The sequence below is a fragment of the Leguminivora glycinivorella genome, chromosome 6 (genome assembly GCF_023078275.1).
Source record: "Leguminivora glycinivorella isolate SPB_JAAS2020 chromosome 6, LegGlyc_1.1, whole genome shotgun sequence".
NCBI lineage: Eukaryota > Metazoa > Arthropoda > Insecta > Lepidoptera > Tortricidae > Leguminivora > Leguminivora glycinivorella.
In genome coordinates, this window is record NC_062976.1 from 2,838,224 (window position 1) to 2,861,366 (window position 23,143).

General features: G+C 40.1%; 3 protein-coding genes across 6 annotated transcripts; 2 read left to right on the plus strand and 1 right to left on the minus strand.

Annotated features, from left to right (window-relative positions):
- LOC125226839 (beta-lactamase-like protein 2 homolog) lies at positions 1-10,116 on the minus strand. Of its 4 annotated transcripts, none has more exons than XM_048130967.1 (6): positions 10,012-10,116; positions 9,606-9,741; positions 2,854-3,014; positions 1,771-1,884; positions 752-963; positions 1-308 (listed from the first exon to the last, which is right to left on the minus strand). In XM_048130967.1, exons 2-6 carry the CDS (start codon positions 9,722-9,724, stop codon positions 27-29), a joined length of 888 nt encoding a protein of 295 aa, XP_047986924.1. In that variant the 5' UTR covers positions 9,725-9,741; positions 10,012-10,116; the 3' UTR covers positions 1-26. The 4 variants fall into 4 exon arrangements, with proteins under 4 accessions (XP_047986924.1, XP_047986925.1, XP_047986923.1 ...); XM_048130968.1 differs by having other exon boundaries at positions 10,030-10,113; XM_048130966.1 differs by having other exon boundaries at positions 9,925-10,054.
- Positions 10,117-10,483: 367 nt separating this feature from the next.
- LOC125226838 (NADH dehydrogenase [ubiquinone] flavoprotein 1, mitochondrial-like) lies at positions 10,484-14,663 on the plus strand. Its single transcript, XM_048130964.1, has 7 exons — positions 10,484-11,016; positions 11,246-11,538; positions 11,968-12,198; positions 12,649-12,881; positions 13,111-13,314; positions 13,694-13,761; positions 14,386-14,663. The coding sequence occupies exons 1-7, from the start codon at positions 10,953-10,955 to the stop codon at positions 14,523-14,525; spliced, it is 1,233 nt and encodes a 410-aa protein (XP_047986921.1). The 5' UTR covers positions 10,484-10,952; the 3' UTR covers positions 14,526-14,663.
- Positions 14,664-15,525: 862 nt separating this feature from the next.
- Positions 15,526-21,315, plus strand: LOC125226837 (NADH dehydrogenase [ubiquinone] flavoprotein 1, mitochondrial-like). The gene is made up of 8 exons (XM_048130963.1): positions 15,526-15,635; positions 15,790-16,008; positions 16,244-16,536; positions 18,024-18,254; positions 19,266-19,498; positions 20,067-20,270; positions 20,395-20,462; positions 20,988-21,315. Exons 1-8 carry the CDS (start codon positions 15,587-15,589, stop codon positions 21,125-21,127), a joined length of 1,437 nt encoding a protein of 478 aa, XP_047986920.1. The 5' UTR covers positions 15,526-15,586; the 3' UTR covers positions 21,128-21,315.
- Positions 21,316-23,143: the final 1,828 nt, after the last annotated feature.

Here is a 23,143-nt window from a genome sequence, read left to right on the forward strand (position 1 = left end):
GTTGAAAAACAATAAAAACCTTATTTCTATAAATTACACGTCCAGTCTTTCTCACTGTTATACTGCCACCTGCTCTCTCCGTCAACCTCCACACATTTAGTCTTGTTTTCTTTAGTAAGCTTAGTCAAATGATGGTTCACATTATAAGCGGCGGCGGGCCACAGATGTTCCGGTGTCTCAGTGTATATGATCTTTACGAGATCCATTTCTGTGAGTTGTTTCTCTGAATTAGCTTTAAGTGCTTCTAAAATTTGCTTCTCCCTTTGGTTTCTGTGTGATATGTAGTATTCTATTTTTTGGATTGGGTCCTGTAACGTAATACACAATTTAAAATAAATGTAGTCCGGCAAAGACTAGAAATTAAAAAGTGGCAACATTCCATTGCCGTCCCTTTCAAATCAATGCATTTGAGCAAATGGGATGACACTATGATGCCACTTCTTATTTTTTTCTACTTTTGTTTGCCGACCTCTGGTCAAATCACGCTAAGTTTTAAAGTAATTGTTAGGCCAAGTAGTACGCAATTATGCATACAATGTACTTATTATTACTACAAAATAGGAATGGATGGAGTCTGTTTTTTTTTAATTAAAAATAAGTCTGTTCTAATTAATTGCCAAAATAATATGTTCATTACACCTATTCCTAAAAAAAAATGTTGTAGAAATCTTCTCCATCTAAGCATCAAAATATAAGAAAAACAACATAATTCGGTCAAGAGCAAAAAAATCATAAATATTAGTAAATTTACCTCAACAACATTTCCATGTCCCGGATAAATAACACTGGGCCTCAAGTCCAGTATCTTATTCAAGCTCTGCATGTAAGTATACAGGTCCTCGAACACGGCCGTGCCCTCCCCGAGTATACAGTCCCCGGAGAACAGCACATTCTCCTCCAGTAATGTTGCTATGACGTGGTCGGTCGTGTGGCCTGGTGTGTGGTGTATTTTAATTGTGGCACCTTGAAAATGAAAGGCGTTTGAACATTGATAAACAAAACAATAATGTACAGCAAGGCATGTCGCGAGGCAAACGTCCAATGAAAACGTGCCTCGGCCGAGGCTCGGCCGAGGCAGTGTCGGCAGTGAGTCGGTTTTGCTCGGTCTAGCAACCTGCCTCTACGGGACCGTCCCCACTCAGGCGTCGCGTGTCTCGCGGCGCGGAACGGACGCCCTTCCTATACAAAATGTACTGAGGAGACGTTTTTTGAATTACATTCGGGCGGCGTGGCGGAAACGTCCGTTGCGCGCCGCAAGACATGCGTCTCATGAGTGTGGATGGTCCTACCATTGGACATTTGGAAATAGCCTCGCTCAATCTCAATATGAACCTGGGTAGTGCAATGTCAAACACAAACACTGTCACTGAGCTGCCACATCATCACAATGTGAAAACTTTGATTGGACTCTTATTTTTTACTTATGTATGTAAAATGTTGTTCTGTTGTCTGTGATGGAACCTCGTAAGGCCCACCATAGTTAGTTTTCCAATTTTGAATTTGAACCTTGTTCTATAAGTAAATCGGTACGAATTTTGTTTGTTTCAAAAATCAATGGAAATTCTACTTTATTTGATTCATGAAAGGTTCAAACAACAATATGTACATTGGGACTTACGAGGTTATTGGCATAGCGAGGCAATTTCTTCGCGCGGCAAACGTGCTATGTAGATGTGCCTTGGCTGAGGCAGGACATGCGTTTTGTTCTATTCCTATTGTCTGTGCCAGAAGGCAATGAGCACTGTGACTCAAGGATTTATTTGTTTGTACCTTCTACAGCTAGTTCTTGGCCGTCAGATAGCCAGTGGAGGGGGATGGAGGGGGGCAGCTCCTTGTCCGGTGCATCTTCTGGGGACCTTTTGTGTTTCCATATCTTGGCGTGAGCTGAAAAACATAATATTTTAGAATTTAAATTATTGGATAAATTTAACTCTAAAAATAAGGAAAACAGCTTATTTTGGACATGTATATAGACATGACAAATACAAAATTGTTAAAGGCATAATAGAAGGAAAAATCGAAGGCAAAAGGGGCAGAGGAAAAAGAAAAATAACCTGGATGGATAACCTTAGGAGCTGGACGGGAATAGACGCTGCCATGCTAGGCAGAAAAACTGCAAATAGAGAGGAGTTCCGGACTGTGGTAGCCGACATCCGAAGAGGACATGGCACCTGAAGAAGAAGAAAAATAAGGAAAAGATTTTGGACAGACCCAGTAGCTACAAAGCCTGAAGATTTTGGCGCATCCGCAGCCCCTCACAAGGTAGAGATAAAAGGAGACAAAGGGAAGCCATTGAGAAACTTCATTGGAGTAATCACAATTCTCAGTAATGACGGTAATGATTGAGAAGAAGGAGAAATGAAATTTTTCACAAGTTTTCCCAAAAATGAGATGATTTCTTTATGTATAAAATAATGAATTTTGATTTATGGCTAAATAATGTTTTTAGTAAAGAGTTCAAAGAGTTGCATTATCTGAAAAACCTGGTGCTTAAAACAAACTTGCATACTTTTATTTAGATTCTCATATGAAATAACAACAGTACAATTTTTCTACAATAACCTAACCACAAAATTTATATTTTGGAAAACCCCCGACATAGACCGGTTTTCATGAAACATGGCTCAGAACACTCCCAACTAACTCAGCTTTCAAACAGAAAAAAAGTCCTAATCAGCTGATCCGTTCGGAAGCTACGATGCCACAGACAGAGAAACAGACATACCTACATGTCAACCTTATAACACCCTGTCGTTTTTGCGTTGGGGGTTAAGAATAAAAATCCTCAGTCAATCTGTGTAAGAATGTCCTATAATATTTATTTATTATTAAAAAAAAAAAAAAAAAATTTACTTGCAATAGTCCCATACAAGTTCTCCACTCCCCCAATGTGGTCATGGTGCCAGTGGGTGACCACTATATGCTCTATGTTCACCTTGTTGGAGCGCAGGACATTCGCTAGGTTGTTCTGGTATTCTTGTACATTCTTGTCCCCAGTGTCTAGCAAGATCCGACTGAAACAATGAAAAATAATGGAAGACATTTCACATACAATATAATTATAAGATACAATTTTGAAAAAACCCCCCATGCGACATAGTGGACTGATTTTCATGAAACATGGCTAAGAACACTCCGGACTAATTCACTTATAAACAAAAAAAAACACTTAATCTAAATCGGTTCATCCATTCGGGAGCTATGATGCCACAGACAGACACACACAAACAGACAGACAAACAGATAATATATAATTTTGGTATGACTGTGGTCTACCCAACATCGAAAATATATAGGCTGAATTATTAAACCTTTTTATTAGAGTACCTACTTAATTCGAAAAATAAATTTATATTTTGAGTTCAGTAAACATGGATCAAAGGTTAATGCATAAACACTAACCCCTTATTCATAAAATTGCACTAAAGTTATCAAGCCGATAAAGTTTGTTTGTCCCTTTCCGACGTATTGGTGTGATAGAAAGGGACAAATCATTACTACTTTGAAAAAATCTCATATCTCACGCTGCTCCTCAAAGTTAAAACGCAGTAAGTCTATATGCATTCCATACATACTTACTACAATTTTCTTTTCATTGACAGACGAAGATACAAGTTTTTTTTTAAAGTAGTGACGAAATGAATTTTATCCATACTAATAGTCTGTCTGTCTGTCTGTTACGCTTTCCCGCTTAAACCACGCAACCGATTTTGATGAAATTTGGAACAGACAATCTTTAGACCCTGAGACAGAACATAGGCTACTTTTTATTTCGAAAAAAAGGGATGAAGGGGTTGAAAAAGAGGTTGAAAGTTTGTATGGGATTTCTTAATTTTAAATGATAAAACCATGAAACTTTATATTTTAGCACTTGATAAGAAATCATTAAACATATATTTAAAGTCACATACAGGTCGAACGCGATTAAGAGCGCTATGACAAAAAAAGGCGATATATTGTAAAATGCACAATATTTATCGACAAAATTGTACACTTTACTCATACTAAAAGACAGTGAAAGTACTTGTTTCAGTTAGAACATCTTATTAACTGTCGGTTAAATAAAAAACATATGAAAAAAAAAGCTTTTTCAATTAGTAATGATTGTTTTTCTGATGCTCGTTTAGGAAAAACCGCGTGAAGCACAGAATTCGGAGCTCTTATTATGTACAATTTGATAAGATCACTCTCATAAATGAGGTAAATTTAAGTTCCAAATATCTTGTACTTAAGGCCCATTAAACAATATTTATCATTTAATCCTTTGAAATTGAGAAATTGAAAGTAAAACGAACTCAATTTTGTCTTGAAAATACATCGAAACAAGTGATCATTTCTCCGAAAATCTACATGTTATCGAAGTTATTTTAGTATATAAATAATCTGCACAATGTGCTTAAACTGCTGTTATCCATTTGTCGTTATAATATTTTATAATGATTTTTTGCCAATTTTTTGAAAACTAGCCTTCCTGTCGCTATTTTACCGGCGACGGACGCCTGCGATTTCAGTGCCGCGCCGGAGCTCGAGGAGGTAAGACGTATGTCACTTTGGTCTCCGAGTTTTCATCGCAAACGTCGAGAATATTTATTGTTGTGTGGGTCGGACGCCTTGTTTCTACACGGGCTATCCTCGCATTGTGTGTGTGTAAACAGCGACCAACGAATTTGATCCTAGATCCGTAAATATTTGCTTTTGTAATACTTTGTTATGTTTAAATGTTAAAGTATTACAACGTTGTGATGATAAAAATGTGAAAATTACAATACGGTCAAGATGATAAGACACATCAAGATGGTACTCGGGATCTGATGATGGAGCCAGAAGGTGGTCACCAGTACCAGTGAACCATGTAAGTAAACGACTTCGTGTTTAGGCTCGTTGGGTTCGTCTCAACAAGACCTTTGACAAGAGGTGGTACTCAGGGTCTGATGATGGAGCCAGATGGTGGTCACCAGTACCAATGAACCATATAACTAAACCCAGAGATGGGGAAATCGTAATCGATTCCGGATTACACGATTACTTGATTTTACTTTGTAATCTGACACTACTGGGTGTCAGATTACTTGTAATGTAATCAAGTGAAACGGTAAATTACCATTACATGTAAAGGAATCACTAATCATCTATACAATCAATTCATTGGTAATAACCAATAGTTCGGAATCATAGTCGATTCAAAATAACTGAAATTATTGACTTGATTACTTTCAGATTACGAATATGTAGTACCTCAGATTGCTGACTGTCACTTTGACACAAAAGTCGTCATGGGTGTCGTAAAATAGGTTTTAGGAGGTGCTGATTCCAAAATTAATGACTAATGTTCAATCTGACATTGCTGACTGTCACTCTGACACAAAAGTCGTCATGGGTGTCGTAAAATAGGTTTTAGGGGGTGCTGATTCCAAAATGAATGACCAATTTGGAATCTGACATTGTTGACTGTCACTTTGACACAAAAGTCGTCATGGGTGTCGTAAAATAGGTTTTAGGGGGTGCTGATTCCAAAATTCATGACCAATGTGGAATCTGACATTGCTGACTGTCACTTTGACAAAAAAGTCGTCATGGCTGTCGTAAAATAGGTTTTAGGAGGTGCTGATTCCAAAATTAATGACTAATGTTCAATCTGACATTGCTGACTGTCACTCTGACACAAAAGTCGTCATGGGTGTCGTAAAATAGGTTTTAGGGTGTGCTGATTCCAAAATGAATGACCAATTTGGAATCTGACATTGCTGACTGTCACTTTGACACAAAAGTCGTCATGGGTGTCGTAAAATAGGTTTTAGGGGGTGCTGATTCCAAAATTAATGACCAATGTGGAATCTGACATTGCTGACTGTCACTTTGACACAAAAGTCGTCATGGGTGTCGTAAAATAGGTTTTAGGGGGTGCTGATTCCAAAATTAATGACCAATGTTCAATCTGACATTGCTGACTGTCACTCTGACACAAAAGTCGTCATGGGTGTCGTAAAATAGGTTTTAGGGGTGCTGATTCCAAAATTAATGACCAATGTTCAATCTGACATTGCTGACTGTCACTCTGACACAAAAGTCGTCATGGGTGTCGTAAAATAGGTTTTAGGGGGTGCTGATTCCAAAATTAATGACCAATGTTCAATCTGACATTGCTGACTGTCACTCTGACACAAAAGTCGTCATGGGTGTCGTAAAATAGGTTTTAGGGGGTGCTGATTCCAAAATTAATGACCAATGTTCAATCTGACATTGCTGACTGTCACTTTGACACAAAAGTCGTCATGGGTGTCGTAAAATAGGTTTTAGGGGGTGCTGATTCCAAAATTAGTGACCAATTTGGAATCTGACATTGCTGACTGTCACTTTGACACAAAAGTCGTCATGGGTGTCGTCAAATAGGTATCCGGAGGTGTTTGAAAACTAATGACCAATTTGGAATCTGACACTGTTGACTGTCACTTTGACACAAAAGTGATCATGGGTGTCTTCAAATAGGTTTTCATGGGTACTGATCTCAATATTAATGATCAATTTGGAATCTGACATTGCTGACTGTCACTTTGACATAAAAGTCGTTATGGGTGTCGTCAAATAGGTTTCCTTTCCAGGGGTACTGTGCAATGTCAGGTTCCAAATCGGTCATTACTTTTTAAATCATTTCATTAATTTTGGAATCAGTGCCCCCTAAAAACTATTTGACTACACCCATGATTCCTTTTGTGTCAAAATTACAATTAGCACTGTGAGATTCCAAAATAGTCGTTAATTTTGGAATCAGCACCCCCGGAAACCTTTTTGAAGACACCCATGACGACTTTTGTTTCAAAGTGACAGTCAGCAATGTCAAGATTCCAAATCGGTCATTAATTTTCAAATCAGCACCTCCGGAAACCTATTTGACGACACCCATGACGACTTTTGTGTCAAAGTGACAGTCAGCAATGTTAGATTCCACATTAGTCATTATTTTTGGAATCAGCACCCCTAAAACCTATTTTACGACACCCATGATGACTTTTGTGTCAAAGTGGCAGTCAGCAATGTTAGATTCCACATTGGTCATTAATTTTGGAATCAGCACCCCTAAAACCAATTTTACGACACCCATGACGACTTTTGTGTCAAAGTGACAGTCAGCAATGTCAGATTCCACATTGTTCATTAATTTTGGAATCAGCACCCCCGCAAACCTATTTGACGACACCCATGACGACTTTTGTGTCAAAGTGACAGTCAGCAATGTCAGATTCCACATTGGTCATTAATTTTGGAATCAGCACCACCTAAAACCTATTTTACGACACCCATGACGACTTTTGTGTCAAAGTGACAGTCAGCAATGTCAGATTCCACATTGGTCATTAATTTTGGAATCAGCACCACCTAAAACCTATTTTACGACACCCATGACGACTTTTGTGTCAAAGTGACAGTCAGCAATGTTAGATTCCACATTGTTCATTAATTTTGGAATCAGCACCCCCGCAAACCTATTTGACGACACCCATGACGACTTTTGTGTCAAAGTGACAGTCAGCAATGTCAGATTCCACATTGGCCATTAATTTTGGAATCAGCACCCCTAAAACCTATTTTACGACACCCATGACGACTTTTGTGTCAAAGTGACAGTCAGCAATGTCAGATTCCAAATCGGTCATTAATTTTTAAATCAGCACACCCGAAAACCTATACTCGTGGTATATGCACTTGAAATGTGAAAGTGAAAATGCTAGAATGACATGTAAACCACGAAGTTGTATAGTCATATTGTTCATTGGTATTGGTGACCACCATCTGGCTCCATCATCAGACCCTGAGCACCACCTTGAAGTAATTAGAATTGTATTTGTCTTATTTTATCATCATATTAATATAATTATACTTTACTCTAATACTTATCATATAACAAAAGCAAATATTTGGGATGGGATCTACTTTTATAATTATTACTTTAATTTTTTAAATAAATTTTAACATAATTGATATTATTTCGCGCTATATTCTCGTATTTTCGTACAAAATAATGTTTATTAGAAACCAAAAGTTTATATCGAGATAGTAGATTGTGGTTGTTATCAAAATTCCATAGAAAGGATCAAGATTGTTTTGTCCATTATTGTAGTGCGAGCGAGTGATAAGACGTGCTAGAAAGGGTCGGCATATTGGGCTCGCGCGGCGGGTAAAATACCTAATTTCGCCCGACGCCGAAATGTTATAACGCTCTTAATTAACATTATTTTTACCTTTAAAATAAACATGGTGGGAAATAAACATTAACTAAAAGCGGGTAGATTATATTTATTTGTCTACCCCGAACATTTATATAAATTAATATCGGGTAGTTTTGTGTTGTTTACATCTCCGGTGACATTTTGCTGGGACGTCAGTCTTCCGCGACCACGGCCAGTGCAACCTGGCCGAAACGTTGGGAAAAAAGGTAAAAATAATGTTAATTAATCGCATTCGACCTGTATGTGACTTTATATATGTGTACAAAGCGCGAGAACTTAAAGTGTTATATCATTAAACATCTTGATAAGGGATAGGGATAGCGATAGGGATAGCGATAGGGATAGCGATAGGGATAGCGATAGGAATAGCGATAGCGATAGCGATAGCGATAGCGTTAGCGATAGCGATAGCGATACGGATACGGATAATATGGGTATCGTTAGAGGGATACGGATAATCGGTCGGCAGTCTCTTACAATCAATGTGCTCTAAGACGATCGTTGTTTGCTTGCTTGAAGATTACGTTTGCGATAAGTATAAGCAAAATGTAAAAAATTGTAAGGGATAATAGAAAAAAGTACTTTTTACCCACTGATCATAGTGTCTAAATACGGGCTATGTGGGATGTTTATAAAGGTTTCCCCAGCGTATATAGAATTACCTACGCTGTGGTCGATGTGTAATATTTCTACAATCATTGCAAGCAAAAGTATTATGTGCAATCCACAGAGAACCTCCTATAGAGTGGCAGTCTTGTATATTTGGTTCGCGATACGAGTCACCAGTGTTTGGGGTGCGAGGAGCGGGCGGGGAATGTGTTAAGCGCGCTGTGATTGGCCGTTTCAAGGACGGCGGGCAGTCGCGCCAGATGAAAAGGGACAGAAGTATGACTGTCCCTCTACTGACGCGTAAGTGGCCAATGTAAGTTGACCTATGCCGGCTCTGAATAAATTATAAATATGACTTATTTGTGGAATGTAATGCCGTCTGTTTTTAAATTTGAGCTTCTTGTTACCTTTCCACACCATTTCACACTACAGGTGGACATCTTTAAGGCATCAAAATACCCTTTTCCAATTTTTTTGTGCGAAAAACACGCGCTGCTTTCGGGTCTGTTACTTGGTCGATACTGATCGGGCACGGCGAGCGCCCGCGCTTATATCAGTGCAAATACTAGGAAGGCTGGCCACCGCGAGTCGTCTTGTAATAGATGTCTATAGGGGTTGGTCTGTGGTGCAATCGAAATAATCGCAGATAAATATACCTACAGAGAAACCTACGGTCCCTACGGATCCAAATGAAAATCTTAATGAATACTTTTATTACGCGGGCGAAGCCGCGGGTAAAAGCTAGTATATAATAAGGGGGTAACAACTTACTTGCTTCCAGTACCAATTAGATAAGTATTTGTACCTTGTAGCGTCATATATCCCGGATTACAGCCAAGGACTCTAATCACCCGATTTGAAAGAGTAGTTACCGGTGGTATAGAAGCCATAGCTGTAACCAGTTTCGCTGAAAGTACAAACACTTTTTTAAGTCTCTATACCACAATAAAACAAATAGTCGTAATGATAATGCCAGTAACATAATAGAAACCTGAATGAGTGTTATACTGATAATTTTTGTCAAATAATAATACAACAGTAATAAAATAAAGTGATAAGATACGGATGCCATAATATTGAAGAAACGTACTAAGGAACACCATTTCACCCTATATATTTTAAGTTAGTAGCCTGCACAAGAGTTGGAAAGCAATTAAAAATAAGGAGATTTACGCACAAATTAAATGTAAACAACCTAAATTATCCAGGAAACAATGTTTTATTTATAGATAACGAGTTTTAAAACACTTCTCCTTCCTTTCAACTTCACTTGCGTGTCAACTGTCAACTGTCATGTGTCAAATATGTCAATTCTTTTCGGGAATGTTTATGTTGCTGGTAAAAACGCTAAAATGTCAGGCCAAATTCCTAGCGTCCATATTAAAGTACAATGAACATTTTTAAATCGCTTAACACACCTCTTTTATATAACTGCCGACAGGGATGCAACCATACGTATAAAAGAGATGCAGATGTCTTAATCGCTCAACCTTGGCTCAACCACTATTCTTTTATTTATATTTATTTATTATAATATTTATTTATTAACACACAAATAAACAGTTTACATTAGATTAGATCAGTGTCCCACAAAACAGTTTTCACGGTTTGACTGTGTGTTTTCCACTGAAAATAAATAGGAATATAGGTCTATGGTGTTTTCTAATCTCTCAACCGTCAAAAGCGTCAAAATCAAAATATTTTGACGGTGTTGTCAATTTTTGAATAACTGTATAATCTCTGCTTTGACTAGATTACTGCTTATCATGGCTAGAACGCTAGCAAGAATAATTAAAACTACAAAAGCATCCTTAGGTAAGTAGGTATAAATCACAAGCCACCTCAGGAATACAGAGGAGCGAGCCATATTTAATTAGAAATAAGGCAAACTTGTATATAGCGACACTATTTTTGCGTTTTAGTTAAATTAGCGCTGTAACTGACCTCGCATCGACACTTTCAGCCGTTTCAGGCATTTCTAGCCCGAGCCTCAATTATGTACAAGTACGATTCCAGCAACAGAAGCAGACTGGGAAAGAGCAGGGTGGACCGCTTTGCGACAGCGACAGAATTTTTACGAACTTGTATGGCAGGCACGACTGGCGACTGCCATGTGCCATGAGTCGCGGCGATTGGTACATGACTAAAGATATCATCTTGAAGGGCTCTGACTGGATTATCAGTTAGTACACATGTTTCTTATTTGACTTAACTAGTACCAGGATTTGCCCGACAATAGCAAATATTTCCATCATTTGCGCTTTAGGAAGACAGCACAATAGAATTTTACACATTTAGAAGAGCTATCGGAGTTCCAACTGTTCCAAATCATTTCATATGAAATAAAATTCACCAGTAACCATACGCCACCTCAACCTAAATAGATTATTTAAAATCTCTTAATTGCTTAGATGAAATGAAGACTTCAGGCCTGCGGGGTCGCGGCGGTGCGGGTTTCCCAACCGGCATGAAGTGGTCCTTTATGAAAAAGCCATCTGACGGTCGTCCCAAGTACCTCGTAGTAAATGCGGATGAAGGCGAACCTGGCACGTGCAAGGACAGAGAGATAATACGACATGACCCCCATAAGCTCATCGAAGGGGCGTTGCTCGCTGGTTCCGCTATAGGCGCGCATGCGGCTTATATTTATATCAGAGGAGAGTTTTACAACGAAGCTAATATCCTTCAGATGGCGATTGTTGAGGTAAATGATAGAAAAATTCGCTGCTGCCTTTAAGTACTTCAAATTATTTATTTACTAGCTTTTGCCCGCGCCTTCGCTCTCCATCTCTTCGACTATCTCCACTTAAAAAATCACATCAATTCATCGCTCCGTTTTGCCGTGAAAGAGTTGAAAGACGGATAAACAACCAGACACACACACTTTCCCATTTATAATATTTGTATGGATTTACAGTTGCATTTTTCCATTATGGCTGGCCTTGCACTAATATAGTCTTATATATGCAATATTTGAAATTACCCCTATGTGAATAGTGAAATGAGAGGTAGTTGCTTAGTTACTATTTAGTTGTTCATGTGACCGCTGGCCTATGATGGCCACAGTCACAGAGATGCTAATCCCGCTTTCTGTGAATTTCATCCTACATAATATAAATTATACTCCTCGTAGGCCTACCAAGCAGGCCTAATCGGTAAGAACGCCTGCGGCTCTGGATTCGACTATGACGTGTTCGTTCACCGCGGCGCCGGCGCATACGTCTGCGGCGAGGAGACAGCGCTCATCGAGTCCATCGAGGGCAAACAGGGCAAGCCGCGACTAAAGCCACCGTTCCCTGCAGACATTGGGCTTTTCGGATGCCCTACTACCGTGAATAATGTGGAAACTATTTCTTCTTCACCAGTAAGTTAAAAACTCTTCCACTGTAAAGAGCTCTTCAAACTACAAGCGTGAACATTTCATCCACAAGAGGAGAAAAATTCTAGCCCTGAAAAATTAAGCCCTCGGATATCTCTCTATATAAAAGTCGTCCTTCATCTATTATAACATTTATAACATAGAAATACAGTAAAACTTTCCATATAAGTACTACGCACATCTATTACCTCTAGCGACTAGCGACCCACTTCTATTTAAAAAACGTAGATTCAAATTCCATCGTAGGTATTTTGTCTAGTATTAGGACATTGAACCCCAGGAGGATAAACCTTTGCTTTACATCTTGCTTTTATCTTTTTTGCTGACGGCTGCTATAAAATATTTGCATGATTGGAAATATCATCATCATTGCCACTTTTCATATTGTTCATCCCGTCCACAGCTTGCTTGTATGCATTTTCTGAATGTCCTCAGACAATCCTCCGCCGCGGCGGGGCTTGGTATTCATCTCTCGGCCGACTTCGTAACCACGGGACCAAGCTATTCAACATCTCTGGTCACGTGTGCACTCCATGCACCGTGGAGGAGGAGATGAGTATCCCGCTCAAGGTCTTGATCGAAACCCATGGCGGGGGCGTTGTGGGGGGTTGGGATAATCTGTTGGCTGTTATTCCTGGAGGATCATCTTGCCCGCTTTTACCTAAACAGTAAGATTTTGCCTAACCTTTTTGGGATACCTACATACTAATATGGAAGTGTTTGATATTTCAGGCATCCTCATTTTGATAAATCTCGAACATCTTGTGTATTACTACCACATTGCACCTGCCAAAAGTTAAAATTTAAATCGCCATATCATATTCTTACCATTCCGAAGTGTAAAACAATTTTAGAGATTATTTTGGTGATATAATGATGTACCTCTATATTTTTCAGCATATGCGACACAGTACTCATGGACTACGACGCCCTAATGGCAGCAAATTCGTCTTTCGGCACAGCAGCCATGATTGTCATGAATCGGCAGACCGACATAGTGAAGGCCATTGATCGGTTGCTCACGTTCTATTCGCACGAATCTTGCGGACAGTGCACGCCTTGCCGCGAAGGAGTGGGATGGATGAAGAAGATCATTCAAAGGTTATCAAAGGCATAATATTTACAACCAGTTTCGTAGACATGTACACATTTAAATTCAACCTTTTTGGCAAGCAGTTATGTCTTAAATTTGGGCTATGTTGACTAACTAACTAATATGGCTCTGAGATCCAAAGAGAATCTTGGCCTCCAAAACGAGAGCACGCCACCTATCCCGATCCTGCGCAGCTTCCTGCCAATCATCGGTTTGTAGCTGACAGATCCGCCATCACACTGTCTTCCCAGCGGTATCTGGGTCGAGGCCACCAGTTGGTCTTCCCAGATATGCCGATCCTCTAGCATCTCGATCCTCTCCCATTCTTAGTAGTGGGCTATGTTGACCTTTGAGCTGCAAAATAATATTTATTTTATTTTGTCTTAGACTCGTTTACGGAAATGCTGCAATAAAAGAAATCGACATGTTGTGGGAAATGTCTAAACAGATTGAAGGTGAGTTTTACAAAATGCACTAGATAATCATAGGTTGCAGGCAATGCCAATGTTACAGAAGTAAGGGCTGATGGTAAAGGCTTACCACTTATGCATCCACTTCTACCCTTGAACACACCTTTGTAATGGCACTAATGGCTAAGGGTAGCTAGAGGTAGATCATCCGGGACCATCCCACCCTTCAAGCAATAGAGTTCTAGAAGCGCTCGGATATACTGCTCAACTCAACCTTTTATCTCTTTTTGCCTTGTGTTGATGAGACCAGTGGCGATGGGGCCGTCAACTCCTTACATCTAGAGATTCCAGAGGCGTATTTTGAAATTTGGCGCCCAGGGCCAATACATTTTTCCGCTCCTGTACTTTGATATTTTCTTTTTGCGAATTTCTTTCTGCAGAAGAGGGAACGGTGAAAAACCATAATAAAAGCAAAAATAAAAGCGCGAGCGAAGCGAGCGCGATATTTTTTTTCATATTAATATGGAAAAAAATTCTTCGAACTTAATTGAATGGCATCAAAAAAACGATGCCGCCCCTGGCAGTTTGGCGCCCCGGGCCATGGCCCGAATGGCCCTAGGGTAAATACGTCTCTGACATCTCCACCACTTATTTGATTGATTTTTGTAGGGCACACAATCTGTGCGCTAGCTGACGGCGCTGCCTGGCCGATTCAAGGGCTCATCCGCCACTTCAGACCCGAACTGGAACGCCGTATTAGACAGTATGAATGCTGTTACGGCCCAAGCAAAGCAGAGCGGTGCTTTTAAAGCATATATCCAGCCAGGTTAAGAACCTTATAAGAACCCGAAGCGTGACTCTCCTCACAGTACGTATAGCTCAGTTGATGTTCATTGTTCATATGGTTAGGAGAGTTTAAAAGTTTGTAAACAAGTAGAAATATACTGGATTAATGGGAAAAAAGATTTTCATTTCTCAGTCGTAGTTAGAAGCCCCTATCCTTTGCGCTGCTTACAAGGCAAAACTCCCTTGAGTCCCTTGTACCTGCACCTTGACGCCTTTCGGAAACATGTGGCCTAATTACAGGTAGCATACGCTATAAATAATAGAAGAGAAGACATACTACATATGTTAAGAATAATAAAAATCTAGGGGTTACTTAAATGTGTAATATGAAGTTACTGTGGTAGTTATACAATATCTGTGACAGCGATGTTGCTTACCAAATATTCCTCTTTGGAAGCAGTCAAAAGATACTGGCCAGTTTATCATAGGTATTCGTGTCATCGTTGTCTTCTTTGACGTTGACAGCTCCACTTCTTTGATAGTTCTGTGACATCGTGCGCAAGATCTAGAAGAGTTGTTGAAAAAATTAGTAATTCCACAATATAAAATAAAAAAATACGTATATTGATTACATAGCAAATGCAAATACCAAAGGGTAAGTTATAATATGCCGAATGCAGTAGCAGTGTGAAACGTGTTTCATTCTCTACTAAGAAACTGCTGCAGAGCCAAAGCCATCCACCATCCTCGACACTGTTGGAACTATCAACAGTAAGTAAGTACCTATAATTGTTCATAGAATACCAAATTAATTACAAGAATAGAACCCATCCAATTCACCTACCTTTCAAATTTAAATATATAAAACTTTTTTGTTTCTATAAAACCTAGTAAATTTTATTTACCTTTTACCATCTTTATACACAAGAAGCCATATCCTTATCCGGTATATTTGAGTCACTGTAAGAAACACCCATATTCGGTTGGCCAAAAACCTTGTATCTGAATGAAATAACCTCATTAAAAAAGTCCTCAGCATATGTTTGGAATGACAGCTCCCTGATTTTTGATCAGTTTTGTAAAAATGGCTGGTGCATTAGCGCGAGTTATACAGGGAACGAAGGCTCACTTAGGTAAATAGACTCAACATTTTAAAGTAAAGCTTTCGGTTCCTCGGAAGATGCTTTTAGGCTTGTCGGAACCTTTACGATCGCTCTGTGAAACCGTAGCAGTTTAGTGCGTAGTGCTGAATCTTACATAATGTTGACGTTTTGTGGTGTTTTTCAGGTGTAGTGGGGCCCCTGGTGAGCGTCAACAATGTGTCCGTGCGGTTCCAGCAGACGCAAGCTCCGCCTCAGAAAGCGAAATATGGGCCTCTGGCAGACGCCGACAGGGTTTTTACAAACTTGTATGGCAGACACGACTGGAGATTGAAGGGCGCCCTGAGCCGCGGCGATTGGTACTTGACCAAAGAGATCATTCTCAAGGGAACTGATTGGATTGTCAGTAAGTTGAACAGAACTCTATGATAATAGCTGTCTGAGAAGTCATTACTATAAGCTGGTCATGCAATTCTCACAGGAATTATATCAGTTATGACAAGTATTACAACTGCTTGTCTTCATTCAACTCAATAGTAATAAGTCATTTCCTCCATGTGTTGGATACAATATCTATCATTGTAATTAGTACAGTATTTACTCTCATTTCTTATAATAATCCACTACAAAATTCTTTCCAGATGAAATGAAGACCTCAGGTCTCCGCGGCCGTGGCGGTGCCGGTTTCCCCACTGGCATGAAATGGTCCTTCATGAACAAGCCCTCCGACGGCCGTCCCAAGTACCTGGTAGTTAACGCTGATGAGGGTGAGCCCGGCACTTGCAAGGACCGCGAGATCATGCGTCATGACCCACACAAGCTGGTGGAGGGATGCTTGATCGCTGGAGCCTGTATGGGTGCACAGGCCGCCTATATCTACATTAGAGGAGAGTTCTACAATGAGGCTAGCAATCTGCAGGTGGCAATTGCTGAGGTAAGAACTGTTGTCTTTGTGATAAGCACTTGATCACATCTTTAAACATCTTGTGGCATATTTTTCTGCTCTATGCAATGAAGTGCAACCATAGCACAGTATAATAAAGAGTACTATCATACAGTATGGCCACTCCTGCTCCCTGCTGAAAGTGCCGCCCACCCCCTCTCCGTTACCTCACAATTTCCGCCTGTCAAAAACGCAAACAGTCAACCTGTCATATCTCACTCATACAAGCATGGTACGTGTTCACCTACACAAGCTTAGACTGTGTGCTAGGAATGCACCTCTTCCATATATTTGATCGCCAGTGTCGAGATGTGACCATAGTTTGAACCCAGAATTTTAGGCTGACAGGCCATCACACATGTAAAGGGTTAATTAACACTTAATAATGCCTCATAGTCACCCAGTTTTGTGTCATATAATTTCTCAATGTTGCAATGGTGATTAAATGAATAATATCTGGGCAACCGAGCTTCGCTCGGTTCTGTTTCGTATCCTTGACATGTGTCGCCATCTAGTTCAAAAATGAATAGTACCTACATCGAGCGAAAGAATTCTCAGCCTTAACAACACAACTACTGCACACGAGATGGCGCGCATTTCGCCACAAAAACTCAAATAGTGTATTTTCTATTCGTTTTAGCCTTGATCTGTGTCGCCATCTAGTGTTTGCAATAAATAGTACTTACATCGACCGAAAGAATTCTGTCTTAACAGTACAACTACTGCACACGAGATGGCGCGCGAAGAAAAACGCATGAAAACTCGAAAATTCGCGTTTTCCGGGACCTAAGTATAAGTTAGACCGATTTTTCACCCCAAAAACCCCCACATAACAAATTTCTGCGAAATCGTTAGAGCGGTTTCGAGATCGTCAGTGTAAATAAATATATATATAAATAAATAAATAAATAAATATACTAAGAATTGCTCGTTTAAAAGTATAAGATTAGAAATCAGTAAATTTACTTACACTAATCACAATTTTGTTAATGTTAATTAACTTAAATTTGATAATTACTAAAGTCTCTATTTTGAGACTTATTTACAATGAAAACTTGTTCCTGTTATATCCATTGTACTATTTTCAACATCACTATGATTTTATTTTATATCAGTGAATTGCCAACACATGCTTTAGATCAGGGATGCGGCTCAATATGAGTTCCATTAAATTACACATTTTTACACTGACTGAGAAACTTAATCTGGGTGCTTCTTGGCAAATACTTCCACTAGCTCTTTCCAATGTCTTTCTTTCTGGAGATATGGTGCCGATGTACATTCCAATATACTTTTCGGTTTAAGACTTAAGCCAAACTTTAACTTTATCAGCTTGATAACTTTGAACGTTTATGAATGACCCCCTCATTCATAAAATTGTGTTTCCAATGTGCTTTCTGGTGGCAGACATTTCCCATAACAGCTTCTGTTGACAGTTTTTCTTTACACTATACCATATTGTACCCATTATTTTGCAGGCCTACCAAGCCGGTCTGATCGGAAAGAACGCCTGCGGTTCCGGCTACGATTTCGACGTGTTCGTGCAGCGCGGAGCCGGCGCCTACATCTGCGGCGAAGAGACTGCCCTTATTGAGTCCATCGAGGGCAAGCAGGGCAAGCCGAGGCTGAAGCCCCCGTTCCCGGCTGATGTTGGTCTCTTTGGATGCCCGACTACAGTGAATAATGTGGAGACTATTGCTGTAGCTCCGGTAAGTACTATAACTGGTTTTTGGCGACTTAAATTTGGTGAAGAGACTGCCCTTATTGAGTCTATTGAGGGCAAGCCGAGGCTGACGCCCCCATTCCCTGCTGATGTCGGTCTGTTCGGGTGCCCGACTACGGTCAACAATGTCGAGACTATTGCTGTTGCTCCGGTAAGTTGGTGAAGAGACTACCTTATTGAGTCCATCGAGGCAAGCCGAGGCTGAAGCCCCCTTCCCTGCTGATGTCGGTCTGTTCGGGTGCCCAACTACGGTCAACAATGTGGAGACTATTGCTGTAGCTCCGGTAAGTTGGTGAAGCGACTGCCCTTAGAGTCCTTCGAGGGCAAGCCGAGGCTGAAGTGCCCGTTCCCAGCTGATGTTGGTCTGTTCGGGTACCCGACTACGGTCAACAATGTAGAGACTATTGCTGTAGCTCCGGTAAGTTAGTGAAGAGATATCCTCATTGAGTCCATCAATAGCAATCAGGGAAAGACCTCATATAAAGCCGTCATTCCCTGCTGATGTTGGTTTTTTCGGTGCCCAAACATTGTTGGAGGCTTTTGCCTTATTCCTGTAAATTTTTAAATTTGTTTCAAAAGGGATACATGTTGAGAATTAGAAGTCCCTGTTATTCCATGTGTCAGTGACCCCCTGCAAGCAACCGGCATGAGTATTGGTGTTTGACGCCTGGCTACAGTGAATGAGGCTAGACTAATGCTGTATTGATTACATTACGAAGACTGTTAACTTGATACAGGACAGGCAGAGAAAAGTATACAGCAAAATAAGACTAAGTTCTATCTAAAGTTTAATAGATGCTCCTGCAAGCAAAGCGAATGGCAAACTCATCAAGAGTTCTGTTATATGTAACTATGTGGGAGTGCATGCAAACGCAACAAATGGCTGCGTTCACCATCATTCTTGGAAATATACGAGTTCATAAATGGCTGCCTTGCGTTTAACTGTGTCCCTGTCCAATATTTAACAAGTTCTAAAAACTATAATTCCATATTTCAGACGATCCTCCGCCGTGGCGGCTCCTGGTTCGCGTCCTTCGGCCGCCAGCGTAACTCCGGAACCAAGCTCTTCAACATCTCCGGACACGTCAACACGCCCTGCACCGTCGAGGAGGAAATGAGCATCCCGCTGAGGGAATTACTCGAGAAACACGCTGGAGGCATCATCGGGGGATGGGATAACTTGTTGGCTGTTATCCCTGGAGGATCGTCCACTCCACTCATCCCTAAAGAGTAAGTTCTGTAACTAGCTTGTTACTATCTTCAGACTCATCAACACTCCCTGCACCGTTGAGGAGAAAATGAGCATTCCCTTGAGGGAGATACTGGAGAGACACGCATCATCGGGGGATGGGATAACCTGTTGGCTGTTATCCCCGGAAGATCTTCCACCCTACTGATCCCTAAAGAGTAAGTTCTTTAACTAGCTTGTTTGTTACCATCTTTGGACTCGTCAACACACACCCTGCATCGTCTAGGAGGAAATGAGCTTTCCACTGAGGGAACTGCTGGAGAGACATGCTGGAGGCATCATCGGGGGCTGGGATAACCTGTTGGCTGTTATTCCTGGAGGATCATCTACACCATTGATCCTTAAAAAGTAACTAGCTTGTTAACATACCCTGCACCCTGAATTTTCAGTTTACATGGCGACCTTGCCAGTGTTTCTCAAAACTTTTATATGGATATAGCATCTAACTGTACTTATTCGTGGGATAGCTTATCCGTCGGATGCGATATTGCTGTCCTAGTTCAGCTTAAGATACGAGCGTTATTAACCTACAATTTTGTAATTTTCCAGCGTATGCGAGACAGTCCTCATGGACTTTGACGGCCTCGTCGCCGCACAGACCTCTCTCGGCACGGCCGCCATCATCGTCATGAACAAGCAGACGGACATCGTGAAGGCCATCGCTCGCCTGCTCATGTTCTACGCGCACGAGTCCTGTGGCCAGTGCACGCCGTGCAGAGAGGGCGTGGGGTGGATGAAGAAGATCATATACAGGTGACTGTGCGACTGAGACAGACTATATAGCTGCTCTGCTCATGTTCTACGTCCACGAGTCCCGTGGACAGTGCACCCGGTGCACTTTATCTCTTGTAAAACCAGTAACTATTCTCTGTTTCAGATTCGTTGACGGCAACGCTTCACCGAAAGAAATCGACATGCTATGGGAGCTTTCCAAACAGATTGAAGGTGAGGCCGCTTAACCGTTTACTGCATATTTTTCTATAATTCGATATAAATTCTACGTTACTGGCATGGGAATTCTGCTCTAGTTCTGTGGCTAATTGATTCTGCCTCCATTGAGTTCAGGCTTATAAGTTTTATGGGTGGTGTGGCTCTATATTAGTAATTAATAATATAATATAATAATAATAATATAAGCCTTTTATTCAAACAAATTGTTAATTACTTACATTTCTTTTACAGTTTATAAATTTTAGTTTTACATTTAATATTCATATTCTGGTTTTAGACAACATCGGTTTGGTCTGTTTGCCGTTTGGCAAAGGCCTCTTCCATCCCTTTCCATTTTTCCCTGTCTCTCGCCAATCTGGTCCAGAGTCTCCCCGCGAACTTTACTATTTCATCTTCTCATCTCATTTTTGGTGGTCCTTGCTTTTTTTTTTTAGTAATTATTATGTAAAATTTGAGCACTCTAAACATTATAGTTTTTATGTAAGAAATTAAATTGAATATTTTTTCGTATTATTCCAGGACACACGATCTGCGCCTTGGCTGACGGTGCCGCGTGGCCCATCCAGGGGCTGATCCGCCACTTCAGGCCCGAGCTGGAGCGCCGCATGGCCGAGCACGCCGCCATTCATGGACCCAGCAAGGCCGAGCGCTGCTACTAGACCATACCATCTTAGACAAATCCATACCATACCACTCGTTGACTTGTAATATGGTTTAAAGAACCGATTTATCACTAAATTCTACTAAAATGAGACAAGAAATCTTAAACGAATCGCCGACTTGTTGAGTCGTTTTATGGTTTGTTTAGTGAACATATTTGTCGAATTTTGCCGAAAAAGGTTAAATACTACTAGATTTTTTTGATTTCTGCTACTAAATTGGATTGCCACGATGTGAAAATAGCTCATCCGAATCGAACAGGATCGGACTGGAGCACCACATGACTGATGTACAAGTGCGCGAACTGTCAAATCGTATGGGTTGTCATGGAAACACACTTCTTACCGTACCGTACTTCTTATACCGACTATTATTTTTCCAAATTGTATATTGTCTATGATAAAACCTCATTTTCTTATAGGAATAAACTTTCCATTATCAAAGTTAAAACTTGGTTTCCTTCATTTTTTTATAATTTTTAATATTTTGAAACTTATTCTACAGATTATTCATCCTTACTAGCAATCCAATTTATCGGCAAAGAGAATGACAAATTTAAGAAATTTCCAAACGATTCAAATCTATTATTTCGGCTATAAAACTTTATTTAACCTCATTTAAAAAATTACCAGCTGTGAGAAACTTAATACTAGATAAATAACAACCATAGGTAATACGGGTTGTACATATGGATGGAACGACTTTTTCTTGTCTATGTATAAATTACGCATTTGCGGTCACTTTAAAAACGATTATTACAAAAAAAACACGTTTTAGAACTTCCACGTAAGGTTCTATACTAATCGTAAATAATATATATTATATTTAAACAACAAGAAATAGTTGATCCATTCATATTAATAGAGCATAAGTAATTATCAAACTTTTTTTTGTATATAATTAAAATGGAATCATGAAAATTGTAATTTATTATTACAGAGAGTTTGAACAACAGCACATTTTTTTATTATTGGTCAGTAGGGCATTTTCGCGAAAAAATATCCAAAACCTTTTTCTTATCTTAGAAAATTTAATATTTTTGGTGATTGTTTTCGTGAAATTGTCAGTTATCACAATCGCTAATCGTCATTTTTAACACTTTCATGAGACAATATGGGGATATTTGGATCACGACAAACTATAACACTTTAAATTCTCGCGTTTTGCGTACTAAAGGTAGAAGAGACTTGAACTCACGACCCTTTTGCTCAATCACAGATCACAGTTGGTCAAAGCTGACAGGATACCTAATACCTATAATCTACAAAATAAAATCAATTGTAACAGGTATATTGACCAACGTGCCTACTAAGGCACTGGTCCCACCACAAACGAGTAAGCGATGAGCGGTCGGCGGTGGAAACAAACAAATATAACCTAACCACAAAATTAAAATTTTGAAAAAAAAAACCCCGACCGCGACATAGTGGTCCGATTTTCACGAAACGTGGCTAAGAACACTCCCGACTAGCTAAGCTTTCAAACAAAAAAAAAACTAAATCTAAATCGGTTCATCCGTTCGGGAGCTACGATGCCACACCCAGACAGACACACAGACAGACACGTCAAACTTATAACGCCCCGTCGTTTTTGCGTCGGGGTTTAAAAAGAGAAAGCGTGCGATATAAGTTCATCGCTCAGCGACGAACTATAACGGCTCAGCCACGACATTGGTCTAAGCGCGACAGCGGTGAGTGGCGGCCATACATTGGAGTGAGACACAGCGATGGGACTTTTCATTCGCACGTATGGCTGCCGCTCACCGCTGTCGCGCTTAGACCAATGTCGTGGCTGGGCCGTAACTCGCTCGCGCTATCGTCGCGCCTCTTTTATTTACACGGGAGCGACTATTGAATTTTGAATTGTTTATTGAATAAGCATCTTACATGAACATACAAATAAATACAACGTCCCCCAAAACTGTTTACACAGTTTGACTATCTTTTGTTCGTATCTATCAAAGACTGTATAAACCGGGACTGACGAATCCCAACCAAAAAAGTGTAGGTACCCCT

Coding starts and splice junctions, on each gene's coding strand:
- LOC125226839 (XM_048130966.1), bottom strand. Junction 964..1,770: donor CCAAGAACTAGCTGTAGAAG/GTACAAACAAAT, acceptor TTCATTTTCAAG/GTGCCACAATTAAAATACAC. Junction 309..751: donor GACATGGAAATGTTGTTGAG/GTAAATTTACTA, acceptor ATTACGTTACAG/GACCCAATCCAAAAAATAGA.
- LOC125226838 (XM_048130964.1), top strand. CDS start 10,953: ATGAGTCGCGGCGATTGGTACATGACTAAAGATATCATCTTGAAGGGC. Junction 13,315..13,693: donor ATGAAGAAGATCATTCAAAG/GTTATCAAAGGC, acceptor ATTTTGTCTTAG/ACTCGTTTACGGAAATGCTG. Junction 13,762..14,385: donor AATGTCTAAACAGATTGAAG/GTGAGTTTTACA, acceptor TGATTTTTGTAG/GGCACACAATCTGTGCGCTA.
- LOC125226837 (XM_048130963.1), top strand. CDS start 15,587: ATGGCTGGTGCATTAGCGCGAGTTATACAGGGAACGAAGGCTCACTTA. Junction 16,009..16,243: donor GGGAACTGATTGGATTGTCA/GTAAGTTGAACA, acceptor AATTCTTTCCAG/ATGAAATGAAGACCTCAGGT. Junction 20,463..20,987: donor GCTTTCCAAACAGATTGAAG/GTGAGGCCGCTT, acceptor GTATTATTCCAG/GACACACGATCTGCGCCTTG.